The sequence below is a fragment of the Sinocyclocheilus anshuiensis genome, unplaced genomic scaffold (assembly GCF_001515605.1).
Source record: "Sinocyclocheilus anshuiensis isolate Anshui unplaced genomic scaffold, SAMN03320099.WGS_v1.1 scaffold154, whole genome shotgun sequence".
In the NCBI taxonomy this organism is placed as follows: domain Eukaryota; kingdom Metazoa; phylum Chordata; class Actinopteri; order Cypriniformes; family Cyprinidae; genus Sinocyclocheilus; species Sinocyclocheilus anshuiensis.
The window spans coordinates 2,584,156-2,604,662 of NW_015546101.1; the positions used below are offsets into that span (position 1 = coordinate 2,584,156).

A 20,507-nucleotide genomic window follows, 5' to 3' on the forward strand; every position below is an offset into this window, starting at 1 on the left:
TATATCGTGCACTATATTGAACATTTTTTATATCGATATCGAAGAAGGTGTACCGTCGATAAATATTGATACCATCTTTATCGCCCAGGCCTATCTGTGTGTGTGTGTTTGTGTATAGTGTGTGTGTGTGTGAGAGTGTGTGTGAGAGTGTGCGTGAGAGTGTGCGTGTGTTTGTGTGTGTGAGAGAGAGTGTGTGTGCGTGTGCGTGTGTTTGTGTGTGTGTGTGTGTGTGTGTGTGTGTGTGGTCTAGGAGTAATCCCCACTGTGCCTGTATCCGTAACCCCCTTCCTCCACACCTTCCTGTACATATTCCTCTCGTTTATCCCATCCTTCTGCCCATCCACCGTTCAACTGCGTAGTGGCACCGTAGGTCTTGGCTGGACCTCCCAGAGCACCGTAGCTGTGGGTGATGTCCCCAGTTTCCTCAGCCAGCTCATCTTCATCAATGAAGCCACACTTTTCTTCACTGGTCTGCTCTGGATCTGCCCACGGCTGCTTCTCCCCAGAGGCGAAGATGCCATAGAAGATTACACCGCCATAATGCACCATGGAAGCGATAAGAAAAACATACTGCCACTCTTCTCGGGTCTGAAAGGAAAAAAGAGTTGGCAGGAATTCATTGACATAAAGAAATATCCTGGGAGCTGCAAGAAAAACGCATAAAATAAACATTGGCTTAATGCTGGTAAATCTGAGCACTTTTGGCAATGAATAAAAGGTAGGGAGAGAGATCTGAAAATCTGTCACACAAAACCTTTTGAAATCACAATATTATTTATATTTCAGTTATAATAATATAGGAAAGAATCAAGATATCAATTATGCTGTGATTCTCAAACCACGCAAGTGTCACAACTCAACCTTCTAATCTACCATGGGGCAACATCTTTCATTTAAATTATTATCCATCCAATCCAAACATATAGTACTGAGAATTCAAAAGAAAATCCTGAAAATCCAAGGTGGTCTTACCTTGTGTTTGGTCATGGCACCCACAATAAGAGGGCACACCATTCCTGACAGAGTTCCCACTCCATTAGAGATTCCCATGAGGATACTGGCATAGCGAGGAGCGATGTCTAAATGATTGACATTGAAACCTGATGGACAATAAAAGTATACATTACATTAACATCAGACACAATGTAAATAACTTTGTAAAAGATTACACTTTTTTCTCTTTTTGGCACTGAATTAATTACAACAAACCATGGTTACTATTGTTCACTAAAACTAAAAAAAAAAAAAAAGCATTTTTATTACTTAAAATAAAATAAACATTTAAAAAAACTTTATTTATATTAAAAACAAAACTCATTTTATTTCTGCATTTTGGTTTTGTTTATGTTCAAATACTAAAATAACTATTGAACAAATTAAAAAATAAATTGAATAAACTAAAACTTAATATAAACTACAACATTAAAAAATCGAATAGAAATGACAAAAATACACTAACCCTATCCCAAAATTAATAAAACTTAAACTAAAATTTAAATAAAATCTAATTTAAAATATTAACAAAACTATAACAGTATATCAATGACACTAAAATAACACTTAAACAAACAACATTACAGGATGACATTTTTAAATCCCTGAATTCCTCGGGTATAATCTGCACATTTTGGTTCTGCAGCAAGAGTGCACATTTTTCAGTATCTCTAACATGATGTTGGAGATCCAGACTAAAAATAGAAAGAGCAGCCATCTTGTAGAGCGGAGGAGTCTCTAGCCCCTCCCTCACTGCTCTTTCTGTCTAGATGTGCTGCCTGTGAGGCTGCTCTCAGGGGACAGTGTGTATGAATTATTTAAAAAGTCCAGCAGAACAACCTATTCCTTCCAAGCTGCAGCAGAGGAAGAGCATTTTGAGTGATAAAAGGAAAACATGGTATTTAGTCAGAAATAAGTCATTATTTGCTGTGTTTTCTTCTCATTGTTGTGTATAAAAATCAGATTTGCAAGGCAAAATATTAAATCAGACATATTGTTTGCCCAAAGACTTGCCTGATATTGCAAATCCACTGAAGCCAACAGCCAACACAAGAAACGAAATGGCCACTCCTTTACTATGCGAGTAACCAACCACCAACAATAGAGTGGCCTCCATCCCAAAGCCTGTGAAAGATAATCAACTCACTAAGCTAAAATGGACAATTACATGGCTATTATTATGACTATTAATATTTAGTTTGAAGATTTATTCTCATTCATTCCTTTAACAATTCTAGCTTACGTGGATTTAACCAGAATTCAGTCTTATAGGAGCTATATTATTCTGTGTGTAGGCTGCTCTCACCTCCGCAGTTCATGATCTTCCGAACTGTGGTAGTAGACAGGATGTTTTTGCTACGAAGGAAATCGGCTAGCTGTCCCCCAATGGGTACGATAATGGTCATCACCAGATGGGGCAAGGCTGACAGCATGCCAACCTGAATAAGACAGCAGCCGACAGGCTCAGAAGCATCTTATTGAAAACACTGCAGAACGCATTAGCCATTGACCAATGTTAGTTAATACTGTGGCAAATTAGGATGTGGTTAAACCACAGAAAAGAGAAAAGATAGTCCATTTAAAATCTAATCCAAAACATTTCACTTAATAACAATTTTAGTAAATACTGGATAAATCTGATAAATAAATGTCATGCAAAAAATAAAGCATATTGATATGCAACATCAAGGCATCACCATTAGTGTGTTAATACTACAACTAGATGTAAAGACATGATTGAAGGTTTAACTGTAGGAAGTGAGAAAACAAGAGCAAAATGAGATGCAAGCACAGACTTAAATCACCAATAAGTGATTAATGAATAATTCATTATGAACTATTCACAATGAATAATTCATCAGCCTATTTCAGACCTTAGGGAATGACAAAGGTCACCCATTTACTGATGCACACTGGAATTATACACAAAAATCATATGCAACTTAGACACTAAGGCTAGCCATTTTGACCCAAATAAAGCTTGATTGCTGATTAAGTAATTATTAGTTATTTTTATCAATTATTAGGTTTGTATAAAACAAATACCAGTTTAAATGCAAACAATATGAAAGGTAAACTGCAATTACCTTGCTAATCTCAAAGCCGAACACCTCCTCAAAGTATGCAGGCTGGCTGATGAGCAGCAAGTAGAAGGTCCAACTCCTGCAGAAGTTGGCCACAATGATTGCATAGACAGGCATGGATGTGAAAAACTGCCTCCAAGGTGTCTTGAATTTCTGTAAGACAAAGGAGTATTGCAGCATGTTACAATAATACCAATACTGCTAATGATTTTATTTGTCATGTCTTGATTCTGCAAGCAGGAATGAACATTTTTGATTCTTAGTCAGTACTGATGTTCCCTGAGAGCGCATGGCATTTAGAGCGAAGAAGACCAAAGAACTGCACACTGAGATAAAATGGCTGTCTGATATTTTATAAGCTTATAGACTTCTCTCATATGCCTTTGTTGGTTCGTTAAACTCACAGGTTTCATTAAATGTCCTCATATAACACCATGGTGACAAAATCAACCTTTAGTGACCTGTAGTGACACTGCATATATCAGCCTCTGTCTCAAAATCCATATGACTGCAATAAGTCACATATTTGGCTATGTCTAATATTTACAAAATAACTATATACTTAGAAGTGTGATCACCAAAGAAATATGACTTTTGTCTTCTCATTGTTTTCAAGACATCCTGACAAAATTTACTCTGTGCTTTCATTTACCCTCTATGAAATCTCAAATTCAGCTTTATGATTGTAAAATACAGCAATGTCTTGTTCACAATAACGGCAACTGATGGTAAAAAAAAAAATAGATTAAAATCAAGCAGAGAGAGAGCCAGGGGTTTGTTTTAGCTCCCAATCTTAAAGTTGCCCTATAGCATTATTTTCTAAATTAATAATATAGATCTTATTGTGAACAATTATTCTGTGCATGTTTAATTTTTTTATAATCAAAATGCCATAACTGGACTGTCTGCTGAAAATGACAGACTTCTCTCTGCTGACACATAAAGGACTTTTCCAATCATTTAGCCCCCTTATACTGCATCCCTGCAAGCCTGTGTTATATCTGCCTCCATTTTTGAAAGCAACACCCACATCTTAAAATCCAATCAACAACAGATGCATAGAACGAAATATGTTTTGATAATCAATTACACTTAGATGTACATCAGAATACAGAATAAAAGATTTTGGAAAGACAACCTTCCAAGGCACAAGCAAGTGAAGTAGCTTTGTGTCAACAAGCAGCAAGCAACAAATGAGCATTAGAATTATAGATAATTATAGAGAGGCGATTAATTATAGGTTTGGGTGAGAGGTGATGTTATGCCGTTAGTCAAAACATCTCTTAAGAAAGGAATTGAATCCTACAATCAAGCATTTTCTTCTGAGATATCCAACCCCACTACATCCCTGAGATTACATTCCTATCAAGAGTGGAGCAAGATTATGTTTGTGGTCACTCACTTCTGCAGGACCTATGAGCTTAGCGCTCTCACCGATACTCTCCTCAATGTAGCAGCGTTCTTCAGCTGTGATGGTGGGATGTTCAGCTGGGCTCTCATATGACACAAGGATCCAGAACATATACCAGAAAATCCCAACACAGCCTAAAGGGAAACAAACAATTCTTAAGACGTTGGTCTTATAAGAAAACATCATAAAAGAAGCAGACTTGAAGAATGAAATATGAAAACTGAATATGAAAACTCCTCATATAACTAACTGGATTACAATTCATTGCTTTCCAGACAGCACTAATTCTTGGCCCAGTGACAGGCAGATTTAGTGTCAGCACAGAGGATAGACATGACAGAATCAGAGGAAAAATCAATACCCAGCATCAGTGAGTTAATCCATACTACACTTCCTAAAATACACTCATCAAGACCGTTAAGCACACTCACACAATGACAGCTTACACCATAACCACGGCTCATACAGTACATGCACAAACCACTCTTACCATAGACATAGAAAACAGATGACCAGCCAGTGTACTGCACCAAGATCCCAGCTAAAGGCATGGCAATGACAGCTCCAGCATAGGAACCTACAGAAGAGAAGAAGAGGAGTTCAAATTGATCAAAAAAACAGTTGCTGAATTTGCAATAAAACAACACGGGAATATATAGTTCATGAATAAATAATATTTCCTAGAATTCTTGCGGATAAAAAACAAATGTATCTTTAAATTTTAACATGCACACAATAAGGTATAGCAACTAAACAAATACAATGACATTGGTTTTCTTTATTATTCACTAATCTATTTTGCTTTTAAGAGAATAAAGATGGAAATTACCACAGAAGGAGGTTGTGGCTAGACGACTTCTTTCCAGTGGAGGAGCCCACTTACTCCAGATCCCATGACAGGCTGGGTAGGTCACACCCTAGAAAACAATAATACTACACATCAGCTCTATATCACAAAGAAATGTGCTGAGACAAAAAGTTTTGATTAAATATATTCTTCAGCAAAAGTTTGAGTTACAGTACACTGCATAAATCTATTTAATTGCAAATGAATATTTCAAAAAAGAAAAAAGAATATAATATTGTTGACATGATGGAAGTAATCTAGTTGTCTATTTCACACACATAGGCACAAGCGCCTCTAAAGATCAATACATATGTACTAAAGACAAAGCCTGGGTTATTATTCTCACAGAAATATCCTCAGGTCATAACTGCTTGTTACAGGACTTTGGGCTTTTCCCAGGAAGATTTTTTTTTTTTTTAAGAAATTATCTATTATCAAGTGACCAAATGTTAGATAAATACTTATAGAGGGTTATGGTATTAGATCGCTATTAGCAAACAAGTATTTACGAATGAGAGAAAATCGTACTTTCTTACCTCTACAAGCCCTTGTAATATCCTGACGAATAAGACGCAACCATAGTGAACACGTGCAGCTGAGGGGATGAACATATTCAGTGCGGATGTGAGGAGAATGGCTGCGCCAAAAACCCTGAATAATAGATGGAAACATGGTTAAATTATAGACCATTAGGTTATAGAATGAAAAAAATGAAAAAAAAAAATTGTGCAGCCTATTCATTTAGCTCCCGCTCTAACATTTTAGTTAGACATGTTTTTTATCGCTGAGAGAAAAGTATCAATAATTTCTTCACACTCACACTATTACAATCAAAATATAACACGATTCAAATGATTTATGCGACCTGTTCTTAAGAAAAACAACAACAGCAACAAGAATACTGCCTTCGGTCGCGCGGGGTGATGCCAGCACTGCCACAGAGGAAATATGGCCTTCCATTTATTTCCAATTTTCCTCCCTTCTTGTAGAGCTCGAGACCCCCTCACCTCTCTCCCACCGGCACTCGCTAATCGGATTGAGGGAGTTCTCCAGCACGAGACTCGCTGATTCTATTAGATCTCAATCACGTCGACCAATAGCCGAAATATTAACTGAAAACTGTTGTATAATTTCAGCAACGTCAATTAAATCAAAGATTTGAAGTAAGTTAACAGACTTATAGCCTAATTGCACAGCATTTTATTAAAGGGTAGTTTCTTAACAGCGTTCATTTATTGCTGGCCAGCCATAAAAAAAGATGTTTTAGTGAGCACAGATTGTGTAACCACCTCCAGTTTACGAAATGGCAGTTTTATTTTTTGATAAATTGTTGTATGATAAATGAGGTACAGCCACACCCTCTGGCAACATGTCCGGGGCTGGTTGCCATGCCCCCCTCATTGAGCAGATTAGACACGGCTCCCCCCGGGATCTCATTAACAGGTGGAGAGAATGCCCCACAGACCCACTCCCACAGTCTAATCCTACAAACTCACACGACGGGTCAGCGTTCACTCTGCCACTCACACAACACTGGAAACAAGCAGGCTGATCAACCATAACAATGAACTCTCTCTCTCTCTCTCTCTCTCTCTCTCTCTCCCTTTCCCATTTGAACAAGTAAAAATAGTATTCCAAAGGTTTATATTATATTATATTAGCCTATATATTGGAATGATAAAATCACAACAGTTATGTCTCATATGCCTTTGACCATGGCCTTCAAATAAGAATGTGAGATAAGCAAGTTAATAGGTAGCTAGCTTGGACGTTTCCCAAAAAGATCGTTCTCTTTTGTTCGTTTTTCTGACTAAATGAACTCGATAGGCCTATAAACTGCAATAATGCATAAAATAAAGTTATGTAAAATAACTCGTAATGAAATTAATTTCACAAGAAATGTGTAACCTTAAGAGTCTTTACTGAACAAATAAATAAGATTGAGTTGAACTTCTGCTAAATTAGCTCCTCCCATCATCCAATTTTTCTTCCAATTACATGTCCACTGTGAATAATGATCCCTTGTATAATACAGCATGGTACGCCATGCAAGTTTACTGTGTTGAACAAACCAAATGAAGAACGCACCACGTGTCTCTGTACAGACAATATTTGCAGATCGAATTTGGAAATACGAATTCGGCCGCGACTATCGCTGTAATCCTCCGCTGTAAGTTTATTTCGAATATTTATTATCGTCTTACATTAATTCTCAGTTTACATTAAATAATACATTCAACTTCTCAGAAAGAGAACATGAAGGTTCATTTCTGACGAACACTTGGAGATGCGGGCGAGTTTCTCCCTTACGTCCATCTGAACTTGCCAGCTCCTGCTGTAACAATAAGCGATTCACCTGCCGGTTTGGAAAACGTGCGTGACACCATCTTTAAATAACGTACGACGTAAATTGCAGATATTTGCAACATTAGGGACAACAAATCTGTAAGACACTAATTTAACATCTATATTAACCTATATAAACAAAATATCATTATAGAATATTTATGATTCGTGATTTTTAATGATTTACTTAATGTTCTATCGTTAACATTCGTTAGCTATTTTTAGCTACTATTTTCTATTGCAATGTGGGAAATTCTATAAACCAAGTGGGATTTTAAAGGCGATTATTTATTGTAGCATTATGAGCTAATAATAGCATAATAATAATAATAATAATAATAATCTGAATTAATACATAAATTATTATATTTCTAGGGCTTTACCTGTTTGCCGCCAATCTAGAAGAAATGTATCCTCCGGGAATTTGCGTCACAATATAACCCCAGAAAAATGAGCCATGAATCATTCCAACCGTTTCCGGGTCCCAGTTGAATTTTGCCTTCTAAGGGAGAGAAACAACAGAAAATATCAGGTTGCTAATCCTATCTGTAAAAGGCTAGGGACAATTTAATTTTTTATTTTTCAGAGCTGTAGCAAACAAAATATTGATTATTGTGCACAAAAAAAATAAAATGACAAGAGCGCAGGATTACTTTCCAGCTGAAGAGTTAATCAATTTGAGGCTGATGACATTCAAGTAACCAAGGTCAATTTTTTTTGCATGAGTAGCCTACTTGTTTTCAATATTTTCCAAGCTAGCAATGGGGCATCCACTAAGCCTCTTTCCAACAAAAACAAGTCATTGTGCTTTTAAATTCTGTCCCCTTTTATTTCCCATAAGACAGAGTAGAAGGTGCATGCGTGTCTATGTGTATGTGTGTGTGTGTGTGCACGCTCTTGAGGGGTGTGTGGGGGTGTCACGAAGCTGACGTGCACATATAAAATCCAAGCGTGCCTCGCGCACAAACCTCTTTGATGATGATCTTCCCGTTCAGGTGAATGGTGCTGTTGTTCACCATGCTCACTATGGCCACGCCTAAATTGCACCGAATACCGAAGGAGATACAGAACCCGAGGCCGCTCATTATGGCGATGATGTAGCGGCGCGGAAGTCCAAAGCACGTGCAGTCGCACAAAGGTGCCTTTTTCTCGCTGATCTGGGTAGGCCGTCCATCCTCGGTCAGTTCAATGTTCTCGCCAGGTTTTTGCCGCTTTTCTAACACTCTGCATCAGTCAAAATATATTGTCAGACAGACTCCTTTAGGAAACTAACAGCATAACGACTACAATCCTGAAGAACCAGTTATGGATTTCATTCACCTTTATTAGGCTACTTAAGTCAAACGAATCAAGAATTCATTTGAACATTGAATTCAATTTACATTCCCACTAGTAGCCTACTCTAAGCTGCACGGACAGATTCAGGCAATTGAAATTGCCTACAGAAAGAGTTCTTTCTTTTTTTTTCACCACAAAGATTTTTGTTAACTCCACATATAGGCTTCGTGTGCTGCTGTAAAGCGCGCTGTACCGCATTGCAGCATTCCCTTCACCTTCACCTTATTTACATTCACACAGGCTTAAGGTCCACTGATATTCACGAACTTCACTACGTTACTAATATTATTAGCCTATACCAGAGCCGTAAGGAGAGTTATTTGCGTACAGTTATTTACTATTAGATAATGAAAGCATATTGTATCAAGATCAATTCTATAACTTGATGTGCAAAATGTATAGCCTATACATTTTTTTATATAAAAAAAATAACATTTCATTTCAGGCATATGAAATTTTTATTTCATAAATCACATTTGCAAATGTGACGGGAATAAAATGCATTTTATTTTGTGATCTTTTGAAAATACAAAATACATAAAATGCCCATTAACTGCATTATAATTGTCAATTCCGTTTTTAATCTCAGATGACAAATAAAAGACAATGTCCTAATATTTTGGAAAATAATCAGAGACTACAAAATGTCTATAAGCAAACGAAAAAAAAACGAAAAGATGAGGAGATATTTATTAAAGGTAGTGCTCGGGGGAAAAAAGGTATTTTCAGTTTCGAAAGACATTCGTTCAGATGGTCGTGGCGGTCGATCTTTATTCATTTATTTATTTTTACTCTCATAGATTTCAACGATTTGTTTTACAAGACACGCACAAAACGATTCAATATAAAGGAGCATCAAATCAACGTGAAATAAATATGTACAAACCAATTTTCTCGTATGATTTCAATCGCGGTCTTTTTTTGCAGGTAAGCCTATTGCGGGAATAAGTGAATGGTCTCTAAAAAGGAAGGTGCACTCAAGGGAATCCTCTAATTGAACGATTACTATGAAATCGAACATGCATTTGAATCACCGGATTACAATGACAACCTTCAAAGATAGGAAAACTCGCATGCTTCCATCCCCTCCTGCCAAGATTATGCAGGATTACATCATTTTCTTCACGTCTTCATGAGGCGTGACGCCAAAACCGACTGGGGAACCTCGTTATTGAATAGACAAAACTAGCTGCAAATTCGTGATTTTCTGTTCTGTTATAACATTAGTTCGCGTAAATCACACACGCACACACAAATTTAGGCCTATTATTTTTAAATGACTGAATCCGTTTTATAATGTTAAAATATCTTACTTGTGCACGTGCCCCAGTGTCTTCCCCGCTAGTTGCTTCAGCCCCTCTTTGCTGGGCATAAAACCAGGCTCCCTCGGAGTCTCCATGTCCAAATGTGATAATCCCTCGTTTTCCCGGTAATGTTAAAGTACCATGTCACAGTGTGAGATGACAGAGCATACCGGACCGATACCCAGCGGATCAGTGATTCAGTAAAACAGATGAGGAAAATTCACGACGGTGTTCACGGAGCGAAGAAAAAAAATCCGCCTACACACGAGAGATATCAGAAGTGGTCTGGCTCTGTCTACTCATAGTTATAAACTCATAAACTGCCCCGCGCGCGATAAGAGCACGCGATGCCATCTCAGATTTGAGTCAACGAATTTATGTTCGCTTCGAATTGACGGTGTTGAAAAAAAATCGGATTTACAAAAACGATGAATGGTTAATTAAGAGGAAAAAAATGAAAAGGTGACCAATTCCTCGTCTCGTAACGTCAGTTTTTCGGTGCAAAGCGACAGTTAAGTAGCTTTACAAAGAGGTGAATGGATTTCAGCACCAAGGTCAGCGACAGTCTCGCGTTCAGAGCGGCGCGAGCTCCCCCGCCACTCCTTTACCTACTCCCGTCAGAGTGCCCGCAGCGGTTCACTGCTTTGGGAGGGGTTAGAGAGGGCGGACAATGTTCACATTCCATTCACATTTTCTTTGATTTTGCCCTCAAATGATCTGAATTATGTTCCACGAGCGACAAATGATAGTTTTTCGATGCTTAAATCATGACGGGCACGTGACCTGACATTCTAAGTTTCTACATTTGTGCTTTTATGCCTCTTGCTTGTTTTCCATCAAAGCCTCCTGGGGGCGGTGCTATGGAAACCGAATGAGGGGTGTTTCCCCGTGTGCTGGTGTGAAGGAAAGCGTATTAATAATTCATACATAGCTCACAGTCCCCCTCCCTCTTTCTGTAGCACTGTCCTACACAGCAAAAATAAATAAATAAAAACTGCTATTGTATGTACACGTACGTCGAATTCGAAGCAAATACAGTCCAGGTGCAAGCTATTATTAATTTAAGTCAGTTTCTTATGGTTGAGCATAACGAAGGGGGTATTTTGATAAGATCATTTGATAATATCGTATTTTTTATTTTGATATCCTGCTAAATCACAGACCTCTTTATAGGAAAGTAACTGCGCAGTTGCGACGCTTTGCGTTCTTGAAAGCTTCCCACAACAGGTAGTCGAGAGCGCACTTAGTGAAGCGCAGGCGCCACCTTGTGTTCATGACCGTATTCGCTGAGGACGCCCAACAAGTGCTGAACACGTGTAATACACTTAAATCACTTTATTTTGGCACGTTCTCGTCGTTGGAGACAATAATTTCTTTTATAAACTTGATTCATGGTTAATCATAAACTTACTTTTTCTCACGGATTCATGCAACTTATTCTGTGAACATTTGTAGACCAAATAAATAAGACGACCAAAAAACAATATACACATACACGAGTATCATTATGAGTTATTAAGGCAAATGCATGTGTGACATGTTCTCATCTGAACACAAAAATATCCTAAACTAAGTGAATAACTTTTTAAAATATTTTTTTTTATAATGAAACGATTGTCACGTTTAACTTCGGGTACATATATTATGAATTTTGTTTAGGATACAACTTTGTTTACATGTATAGTAACAATATTCAGAACATTTCTGTAAACTGTATTTGTATGATCCATAAAATATCGATTCATTTCTGCAAAAATCACCCAACAGGCTAAAAATACATATAGAGGATTTATAACATTTGTGGAATGAAATGAACAGGTATGGCTCACAAAATGTGTAGTTAAATTGTAAGACACTTTAAAAACAGACAAACTCTTGGGACATAACTTTAACACGTTTGTTTGCTTTCAAACAAGTGATGTCCCTATAGAGGATGGTTGGCGCTGAGTGAACAGTGTTCATCAATAGCGCTACACAATGTTTTAATCAAACATCTGAAATACTGATGGGACAGCTCAAAGTTTTTGAACCAAATCTCTTTGCACCTGGTTAGTAATAAAGCAGAGGATACTTGATTCCTTCTATTCACTTGTTTCAAAACTGTGACGTTATTATTTGTCCTTTTTCATGTATACACTATTAGAGGCAATTTCTTGTCTTGACATGTATGGGAATCTCTGAAAGCCTGCTTCACTCAATTAATTTGTCCCAGAACTGCTGTAATATAAAATTAAGTTAACAGGGTGAATATCAAAGTCTCAGATGCATGGAGAACTGATCACAAAAATGCAAACTAATCCTGTTAAGTGCATTTGTGCAGAAATTAGTTACAGAGAAACAGTACAAGACTAGTGTTCTCCTAGTCACGATTACAGATGAGAGCTAATGCTCATTTAGCCTCAGATATGCGATATGTGCAAACTCTTACAGAATGAGGTGATGAATAATGGCTTGAGTTTCTGATTTTTGAAGTATCAGAAAACATACAGCAAGTCATTATAGAGCTTAATCTGATAAAAAATAAAAAATCCTTCCAACCAGATAATAAATTGGTTATGATTGTGCTGAAACAATAAATACATCCTTGAAGAAAACTAACAATAGTAATAATACAAAAAATATATATATATTACATTTAATATTACACAGAACAAAATGTGTGGGTGGCAAGATACAGCATTAATCAAAAATAACAATAATAAAATATAAATATTATGTGAAACATGATAATGCAAGCACTACAGAAATGATGATGATATTCCTTGATAGTTATTCAGCTATCAGTGTGTTTCATAAAGAAAATATCCACAGTGGTAAAATCCACTGGACAACAACATATATTAACTGTTAAACCTCACACGCCTACAACAAAATCTGACATATCTAAAGAAAAGAAAAGCAAAAAATAGACAAAAAAAAACAATTCACTGTCTACATGTACCTCTTTCACAGTCAGACATAGAGCAAAACATGCAGATTACTTAAAAAAATATATAATGGCAACAAGCCGGACAGACATAAAAGCTTATTGCCTTGTAAAACATTTTCAGTCTTTTAATGGTCATAAATGATTATTCATCAGTTGAATTCCCAGCAGCTTGCTCAAGGCAACCTGAGGAGCAGCAGGCCGCATTCCAGAGGGTTTGCTGCTGAAATCTCTGTGATCGGTCTCCAAGCCTTTCGCCATTGTAGAAGTGCAGTTCTGCAAGTGCACTCCAGACATTTGAGAGAAACACAGAGGAAAGCGGTAATGTTTTCCCATAAAACTCAAGCAGAAAAAAAAGACTGTTAGGCTTGTAGTTTTTTTATAAAAGTTCTGGCAGACAGTTTTTTGCAATAAATGTATGAAGGGGTTCAGAAGATTCGATTCCTCCATGCTTTGCAGTGTATAGTACATTAGAGTAGTCCTGAGGATTCAGGGATATTCAAATACATTCAGAAAGCACCTGGTGTTTCCTCGGACTAGAGGGCAGCAGTGAAGCCGTTTCTGTGGACAGGCAGAAACTCTGGCTCAGCTGCATCTTGAGTTTCTCCACTTCGTAGTTGTGCAGGTATTCCTGAACCAGAAAGCGTTCATGCTTTATATGTGCCTTTACCTCTACCGGCACATCTGGAATCAGCCACGCCACGAAGAATTTCACCACAAATACAACATGCTGAGAAAGGAGAGGAAACAGAGGAACAGTCATCATGTGTGCATAGAAGCAAATTTCCACATCTAAGTTTGTGTTAAATAGTAACTAAATGCATAGCAAACATTTAAGCTCATACGGTACATGTCTTTCCATTGTTCCTGTATTGAGCTCATTTTCTTTTTAGACTTCAGATGCTACAAGCAATGTTCATGACAAAGCTTTACCAAGATCAGATTTGCTGTGCTAATTCTTATTAACAGAAAAAGATTGAGCTATCATGTTTTTATACTAACAGACAGAACTAAGGTTCAAAAGTCTGGAGCCAGTAAGAAGTCTCTTGTGTTCCATTAAGTCTCTTATCACCAAACCTGAATTTATTTGATCAAAAATACAGCAAAAAAAGTAATATTGTAAAATATTACTACAATTTAAAATAACTCTTTTCTATTTTAATATATTTTAAAATGTTATTTATTCTAGTGACTGAAAAGCTGAATTTTCAGCAGTCATTACTCCACTCAGTGTCATTCGATCCTTCAGAAATCATTCTAAAATGCTAATTTGGTACTCAAGAAATATCAAATGTTGAAAACAATTTTGCTACTTAATATTTTTTTCTGGAAACTATGATGCATTTTTCAGAATTCTTTGATGAATAGAAAGCTCAAAAGAACGTCTCAGGTTACTTATGTAACCATGGTTCCCTGAGTAGGGAACGAGACACTGCGTCCTCTAGGGGTCGCTATGGGGAACGCCTCGTCGTGACCCGTGTCTGAAGCATACATTGAAAAAACACCAACTCGTTGGCCGGCGACAGCCATGACATAAGAGGACGCAGTTCGAAGTTCCCATGAAAGGGAACTGCATTTATTTGAAATACATTTTTTTTATTTGTAAAAATTAACAAGTCTTAATTGTCACTTTTGACCAATTTAATGTGTCCTTGCTGAAAGTATTAATTAACTTGCTTGTCCTTTTCTTTACCTTCCTGATCATGTTATTCTAATACAAATATACTTATTATAGTTATTTTAAATTTCCCTGCATATTCCACTGTATTAATTCGGTTTCCTAGGGTGTACTCACACTAGGCACAGTTGCCCTCCCCCACTACCCTGCTGGCCTGCACTCACACTTGCACTAAACATTCCAGGCCGGAGCACGTTTACACCATGTACGAGATAACGGAGAAAACCACTTTCGCTAATAGACTGCCTAATAAATTCATTTATGCCATGCAGCGATTTTCACTTGTGTGTATCAGAGAGGATTATTACGGAGGCAGCTGACGTTAATGAAAGAATTTGCAGCTTTATCCACAAACTAAAATTCCTGTTCATTAAGAACCAGACCCAGACCCGTTATAAACCTAAATATATTTGATTTAATTAAATTAATTGAAGTGTACTGTAATAGTAGTAATAGATGATGTTTGCGGTCGTAATGATGACAGTAGTGTACACAAAATAGTAGCTGTTCTGTGCAATCACACTACAGCCCAACTGAACCGTGCTCTGGCCCACCTCTTCCAAGCGAGCCATGGACGGCTAAACGAATCTACGGAGCGATCACACTAGTCAAACACGCTAGGGCACGGTTCAGATCACCTAGTGCGAGTACACCCCTAAATTGAAATTAGAAGCCTTTTATGTTATGCAAATTTCTTACTTCCATAATGATGATGAAGGCTAGCTTAGCAGCCAAGATATGCCAGAACTGCATTGTGTGTGTGTATTGCTTTTCATGCCCAGGTGGGTATCTGTAGTCCCGATAGCTGGAAAACAATATATTCATCATGCTGTTAATCTGGCATATCGATGTGTAGGTCTAATACAGACTACAGTTTTCACTAGGCAGTTACACACCTGCATCTTGTGATGGTAGAGCTGTTAAACCAGGATGGGTTTTCTCCATGTTCAGGTAGGTTATCTTCAGGGATCTGAGAGATGTTGTAAAAGGAGAGGCTGTTGGTGATGTAACCTCTCATAGTGGCCTCGCTGCCTGGGTGGTAGGTGTACAGATAGACCAGGCGAGGAATCATATCCGAGGTGAATGCCACGATGAAAGCCTCAAGTGCAAATGAGAGAGAGGAGGAAAGAAATAACAATAGATTTTAAGTATGGTAGAAATAGTGTTATAAAATAGACCTTTTGTTATACAGGAAATGCTATTGCTTATAGTTAACTAACTATATTTAGAAGGAAGTTCAAATCCAGATCCAATTTTACATAAGACAGTAAAATTACAGGATGAGTCAAAATAGAAAGCAGAACAAAACAGTTTGCATTTACATTCGTGACCACGGACAAGATGGCCACCACATTAAGGATCTCTTTCCACGCTCCAATGTTGCGCGCCTTCGCTGCCACTGGCCTTCTGAACTGTGTAGTAAACTTCCAAGCATCGACTCGCACCTCCAGGATGTTGTTGAAGAGGGCAAGAAGAGGGGCCAGTGGAAAAGAGGCCACGAAAAGTGTTATGAAGCCAAACTGGATCACTGTTTAAAACACACAGGAAACAACTGCTTTAATAGATGAAGCACTGACAAATGCTCACAGAAAGCCCTAGACACTTCTCATCCTTGAGGCTTCTTTAATAGGAGCATAAAGATAACTTTAAATAATATAATCTTTAAATTGATTTGTTTTTGGAATATATTAATTTTTACGTACATTGCTTTATATTTTTTTAATTTATATGAAAAAATCATGTATTCACTTATTATTGTGTTAATACAATATTCTTTAAATATATAGTGTACAGTAAATAAAACATATGTTTGGGGTCAACGAGATTTCTGTGATGTTTTTGAAAGAAGTCTCCTATGCTAACCAAGGCTGCATTTATTATATATATATATATATATATATATATATATATATATATATATAAGTCTCTAATTCTCACCAAGGCTACATTTATTTCTTCAGCAATACAGTAAAAACAGCAATATTGTGAAATGTTATTACAATATAAAATAACTATTTTTTTATTTTAATATATTTTAAAATGTTATTTATTCCAGTGATTAAAAAGCAGAATTTTCAGCATACATTACTTCAGTTTTCAGCGTCGCATGATCGTCTAACGTGCTAAGTGGTTGCTCAAGAATCATAACTTATTTCATATCAGTGATGAGATAACAGCTGTGCTGCTTAATATTTTTGTGGCAACAGTGAATCTTTTTTTTTTTCAATGTAATCAACATAAAAAGTCTTCACTGTCACAATTTAATGCATCCTTACAGAATAAAGTATTACATTTCTTTCAAAAAACTCTTGGTGTTGCTACATTTTGAACAGGAGTGTATTATAAAATATTATTTTATTTTGCACAACGGCATAAAGTATCTAAATGACTTTAATTAACTGCTTTGCTATATAAACACCAAATAACTCCAACATGTATAATGGAGTAAAATCATACCCATTTCCAGATACTCATAGAAGAGTCCAAACTGGCTGAAGTTCTGCAGATTGTGGTCCTGCTCCCATCTACTGTATGTACTCTCTGGATTACTTCGCCCTTTCCTGCTGCCCCACCAGTTTCTGAAAAGTCTGTGACACAGGCACAAGGGACCATTATGTGTGTGTGTTTTTTAGATATACAGTATATGGATAGTGCCTAGAGGACAATTTTAAAAAACACATGTGCAATAAAATTACAAGTAAAAAACAAACATTCTTAGAGGTCAAAGTTCAATATAATGCTTACGGCAACAGAGCCTCTTGAACGTTCCCAACCATTTGTTTTCCAGCCATTACGATAAGCAGCTGTGTGGTCAGCTCAATCAGACAGCCCCCAGGGGCGCACTAAATATTAAAATGCATATCGTCAGGTTAGATCTACTTATTCTGATATTCAGCTGAAGAACATTAGGTCCTTTGACATACGGGTATTTCAGACAGTCTCACCTCTTCATTTCTCAGCTTGCTCCACTTTCCAAACATATAACTGTAGTTTCCCGGATAACCCACAAACTTCCCTTTAAAGAAGGCCACATAGAAACAGGAAGAGTAGTAGTTCACAAACTGGAACATAAACATCTTCATGGTCAGCTTATTCTCATACTCCAGATGGGTCTTGGGGATCTCTGAGAGTTAAAAAGAGGAAGATAGTAAAATATTTTCCATGCAGCTCAACAAACAGATGAGCAAATACGTGAGGTATAATGTACAGTCATTATCAGAAAACAAATACACACGGTAATTTTGTGATGACCATCTGACTTATTACATAGCTACTCAACAAATAAACAAATAAATGAATGAATAAATAAAGTGGACACATACTCATTTATTATAAACTGTATTAATTAAGCAAACTATAAAACTTGCCATTTTCCAGAGACTGAAATGCATTTAACGTGTCAAACAACTCTAATTTCTTGTGTTTTCGCTCACCCATATCAGTGATCCAAATGGCCACATGCTCATAGAGGAAGTTGAGGATGAGGATAATGACAAAGTTGATGCAGGAAGCAGTGACAGAGGTGGCAAGTTGAGGGGTGATGAGAGAGCCCACCAGCTGGATCTTACTGGTGGGGCTGTCCTTCATGACGCTGGCAAACGCTGCATAAACTGCCAATCTGTAAGCGATCACTCCCATTATACAGGCCACTATCAGACACGTCTGACAAAACACAAAGAGAGGGAAGGACTTAAACCGATTGATCTTCGTTTTAATGAGCTAGCAAAGTGTAAGAAATTGGTTGCCAGGGACAAAAGGTCAAATATACAGTTTAAAATGACATACAATAAAATCTGACTGCAAAATGTAACTGACCAATCATAATAACTGATAACCTAATCTATATCATACAGTTGCACTGTTTAGCTTACTAACTCACCCAAAAGAGAACCGTTGCTCCAGACAGACAGAATCGGGCACACTTGCTGGGGAAAGGAAGATAAGGCTCCATTTCCTGTTAGCAATAAAGAATGTGTCATCAGTTCAAGCTCCATAATTGGACAAGAGTTCAACTGTTTTGTAAATAATAATAAAATTAAAAATTAAAATTAAATAAAAATGACTAGTATAAACAACATATATGAGATGATGTACACTTCCGTTGCATTAAACAATATTTTGTCTTTGCAATCTTTCATCTAAATGTAATAAAAAGTGGTTTAAAGCTAAAACAACTCAGCATTAACAAAAAGTATATTTGGACTACTTGAAGTTATTTGACATTAAGTAGCATATCATGACTAAGACTGCATGTAGTGTTTACTTGAGAAACAAAAAACTAGAGATGCACCGATTGCACTTTTCTTGGCCGATTCCAGTTCTACTTCATCCAATGCAAAAAAAAATATTTACATAATAAAAGAAATTATTAAACATTACAATTCCCCCAATCTGGACTAAGTTACAGATGTTCTCTCACTTAAACAACTCTAAAAATAAAGTGCTCTGTGACTGGAAATAGGTAGAAATTAGTTGCTGTATAACAAAACAGAACAGATGTCATTTCCCACTATGAATAAATACTATAAATGGTCATTTTTTCCATCTTTCACATCAAATTCTTACATTGTTTCAATGAATTCAGTTAGAATAATAAGAAACTGTAGAGTTGTTACCAGATTTGAGGAACCCTGCCCTATGGTCTCATGGACTTAACGGACATGCGCACGCGGCGGCCATTGTAAGTTCGCAAGACCGCAAGTGCGCATGAAGTGTGCCATTTGGGACAGGGCCGCTGTCTTTATGAATGGGTTACTGAATCACTCGATTCATTCAAAAACGTGGATTCATTCATTAACGAAACACTGCTGTGTTTCTCGGAGACACAACAGTTCTGCTGTGGCTTTGATTGGAACGATTTTCATTTCCGAAACTGAGCAAAAAAAGTCAATATTGTGTCTAAAATGTAAGTCACTTCATTTTAACACTATTGTAAAAAATCAGTGTCGCATTGCAATTGTGTTGATATTCGGGTAAACATCTAGGTCGTGTAATGTTGCTTACCTATATCATATATAATAAATATCTTTTTTTTTTTCCTACCGTAGTATGTATCTATTTCTGTGAGTTACTTTGTGTGCTGTTGTGCTCATTTGTTTTGATTTCTGCACGAGTCTCTCTCTCACTCAGGCTGCGTGAGCCTCATCTGACACGACATAAACATATATGACCCTGGACCACAAAACCAGTCATAAGGGTAAATTTTTCGAAAATGAGATGTATACATCATCTGAAAGATTTTTGTTATGATAGGACAACATTTGGCAGAGATACAACTATTTAAAAAAAATCAAAATATTGAGAAAATCGCCTTTAAAGTTGAAGTTCTTAGCAATGCATATTACTAATCAGAAATTAAGTTTTGATATATTTACAGTAGGAAATTTACAAAATATCTTCATGGAACATGATCTTTACTTAATATCCTAATGATTTTTGGCATAAAAGAAAAATCAATAATTTTGACCCATACAGTGTATTTTTGGCTATTGCTACAAATATACCCCAGCGACTTAAAGGGGTCATATGACGTTACTAAAAAGAACATTATTTTGTGTATTTGGTGTAATGCAATGTTTA

General features: G+C 36.8%; 2 protein-coding genes across 2 annotated transcripts in view; both read right to left on the reverse strand.

Annotated features, from left to right (window-relative positions):
* Positions 1 to 211: 211 nt before the first annotated feature.
* Positions 212 to 10,917, reverse strand: LOC107700467 (vesicular glutamate transporter 2.1-like). The gene is made up of 12 exons (XM_016502122.1): positions 10,333 to 10,917; positions 8,650 to 8,905; positions 8,065 to 8,183; positions 5,872 to 5,986; positions 5,318 to 5,405; positions 4,979 to 5,065; positions 4,480 to 4,622; positions 3,081 to 3,230; positions 2,300 to 2,432; positions 2,008 to 2,118; positions 973 to 1,100; positions 212 to 588 (listed from the first exon to the last, which is right to left on the reverse strand). Exons 1-12 carry the CDS (start codon positions 10,416 to 10,418, stop codon positions 247 to 249), a joined length of 1,758 nt encoding a protein of 585 aa, XP_016357608.1. The 5' UTR covers positions 10,419 to 10,917; the 3' UTR covers positions 212 to 246.
* A 2,058-nt stretch (positions 10,918 to 12,975) lies between these two features.
* The window catches only part of LOC107700366 (anoctamin-5-like), a 14,758-nt gene continuing 7,226 nt past the window's right edge, over positions 12,976 to 20,507 (reverse strand). Inside the window, exons 8-14 of the mRNA XM_016501992.1 lie at positions 17,873 to 18,051; positions 17,673 to 17,770; positions 17,385 to 17,515; positions 16,250 to 16,455; positions 15,824 to 16,026; positions 15,627 to 15,732; positions 12,976 to 13,979 (exon numbers count right to left, since the gene is read on the reverse strand). Coding sequence (XP_016357478.1) covers positions 13,749 to 13,979; positions 15,627 to 15,732; positions 15,824 to 16,026; positions 16,250 to 16,455; positions 17,385 to 17,515; positions 17,673 to 17,770; positions 17,873 to 18,051 — 1,154 coding nt within the window. The 3' untranslated portion in view covers positions 12,976 to 13,748. The remainder of the gene's footprint in view (positions 13,980 to 15,626; positions 15,733 to 15,823; positions 16,027 to 16,249; positions 16,456 to 17,384; positions 17,516 to 17,672; positions 17,771 to 17,872; positions 18,052 to 20,507) is intronic.

Bases quoted from the DNA above. Each gene is read 5' to 3' on its own strand.
- LOC107700467 (XM_016502122.1), bottom strand. From the start codon at position 10,418: ATGGAGACTCCGAGGGAGCCTGGTTTTATGCCCAGCAAAGAGGGGCTG. The intron at 4,623-4,978 runs GTAAGAGTGGTT...GTTTCCCTTTAG, and splicing joins ATCTGTTTTCTATGTCTATG to GCTGTGTTGGGATTTTCTGG. The intron at 3,231-4,479 runs GTGAGTGACCAC...TTTGTCTTACAG, and splicing joins AGCTCATAGGTCCTGCAGAA to AAATTCAAGACACCTTGGAG.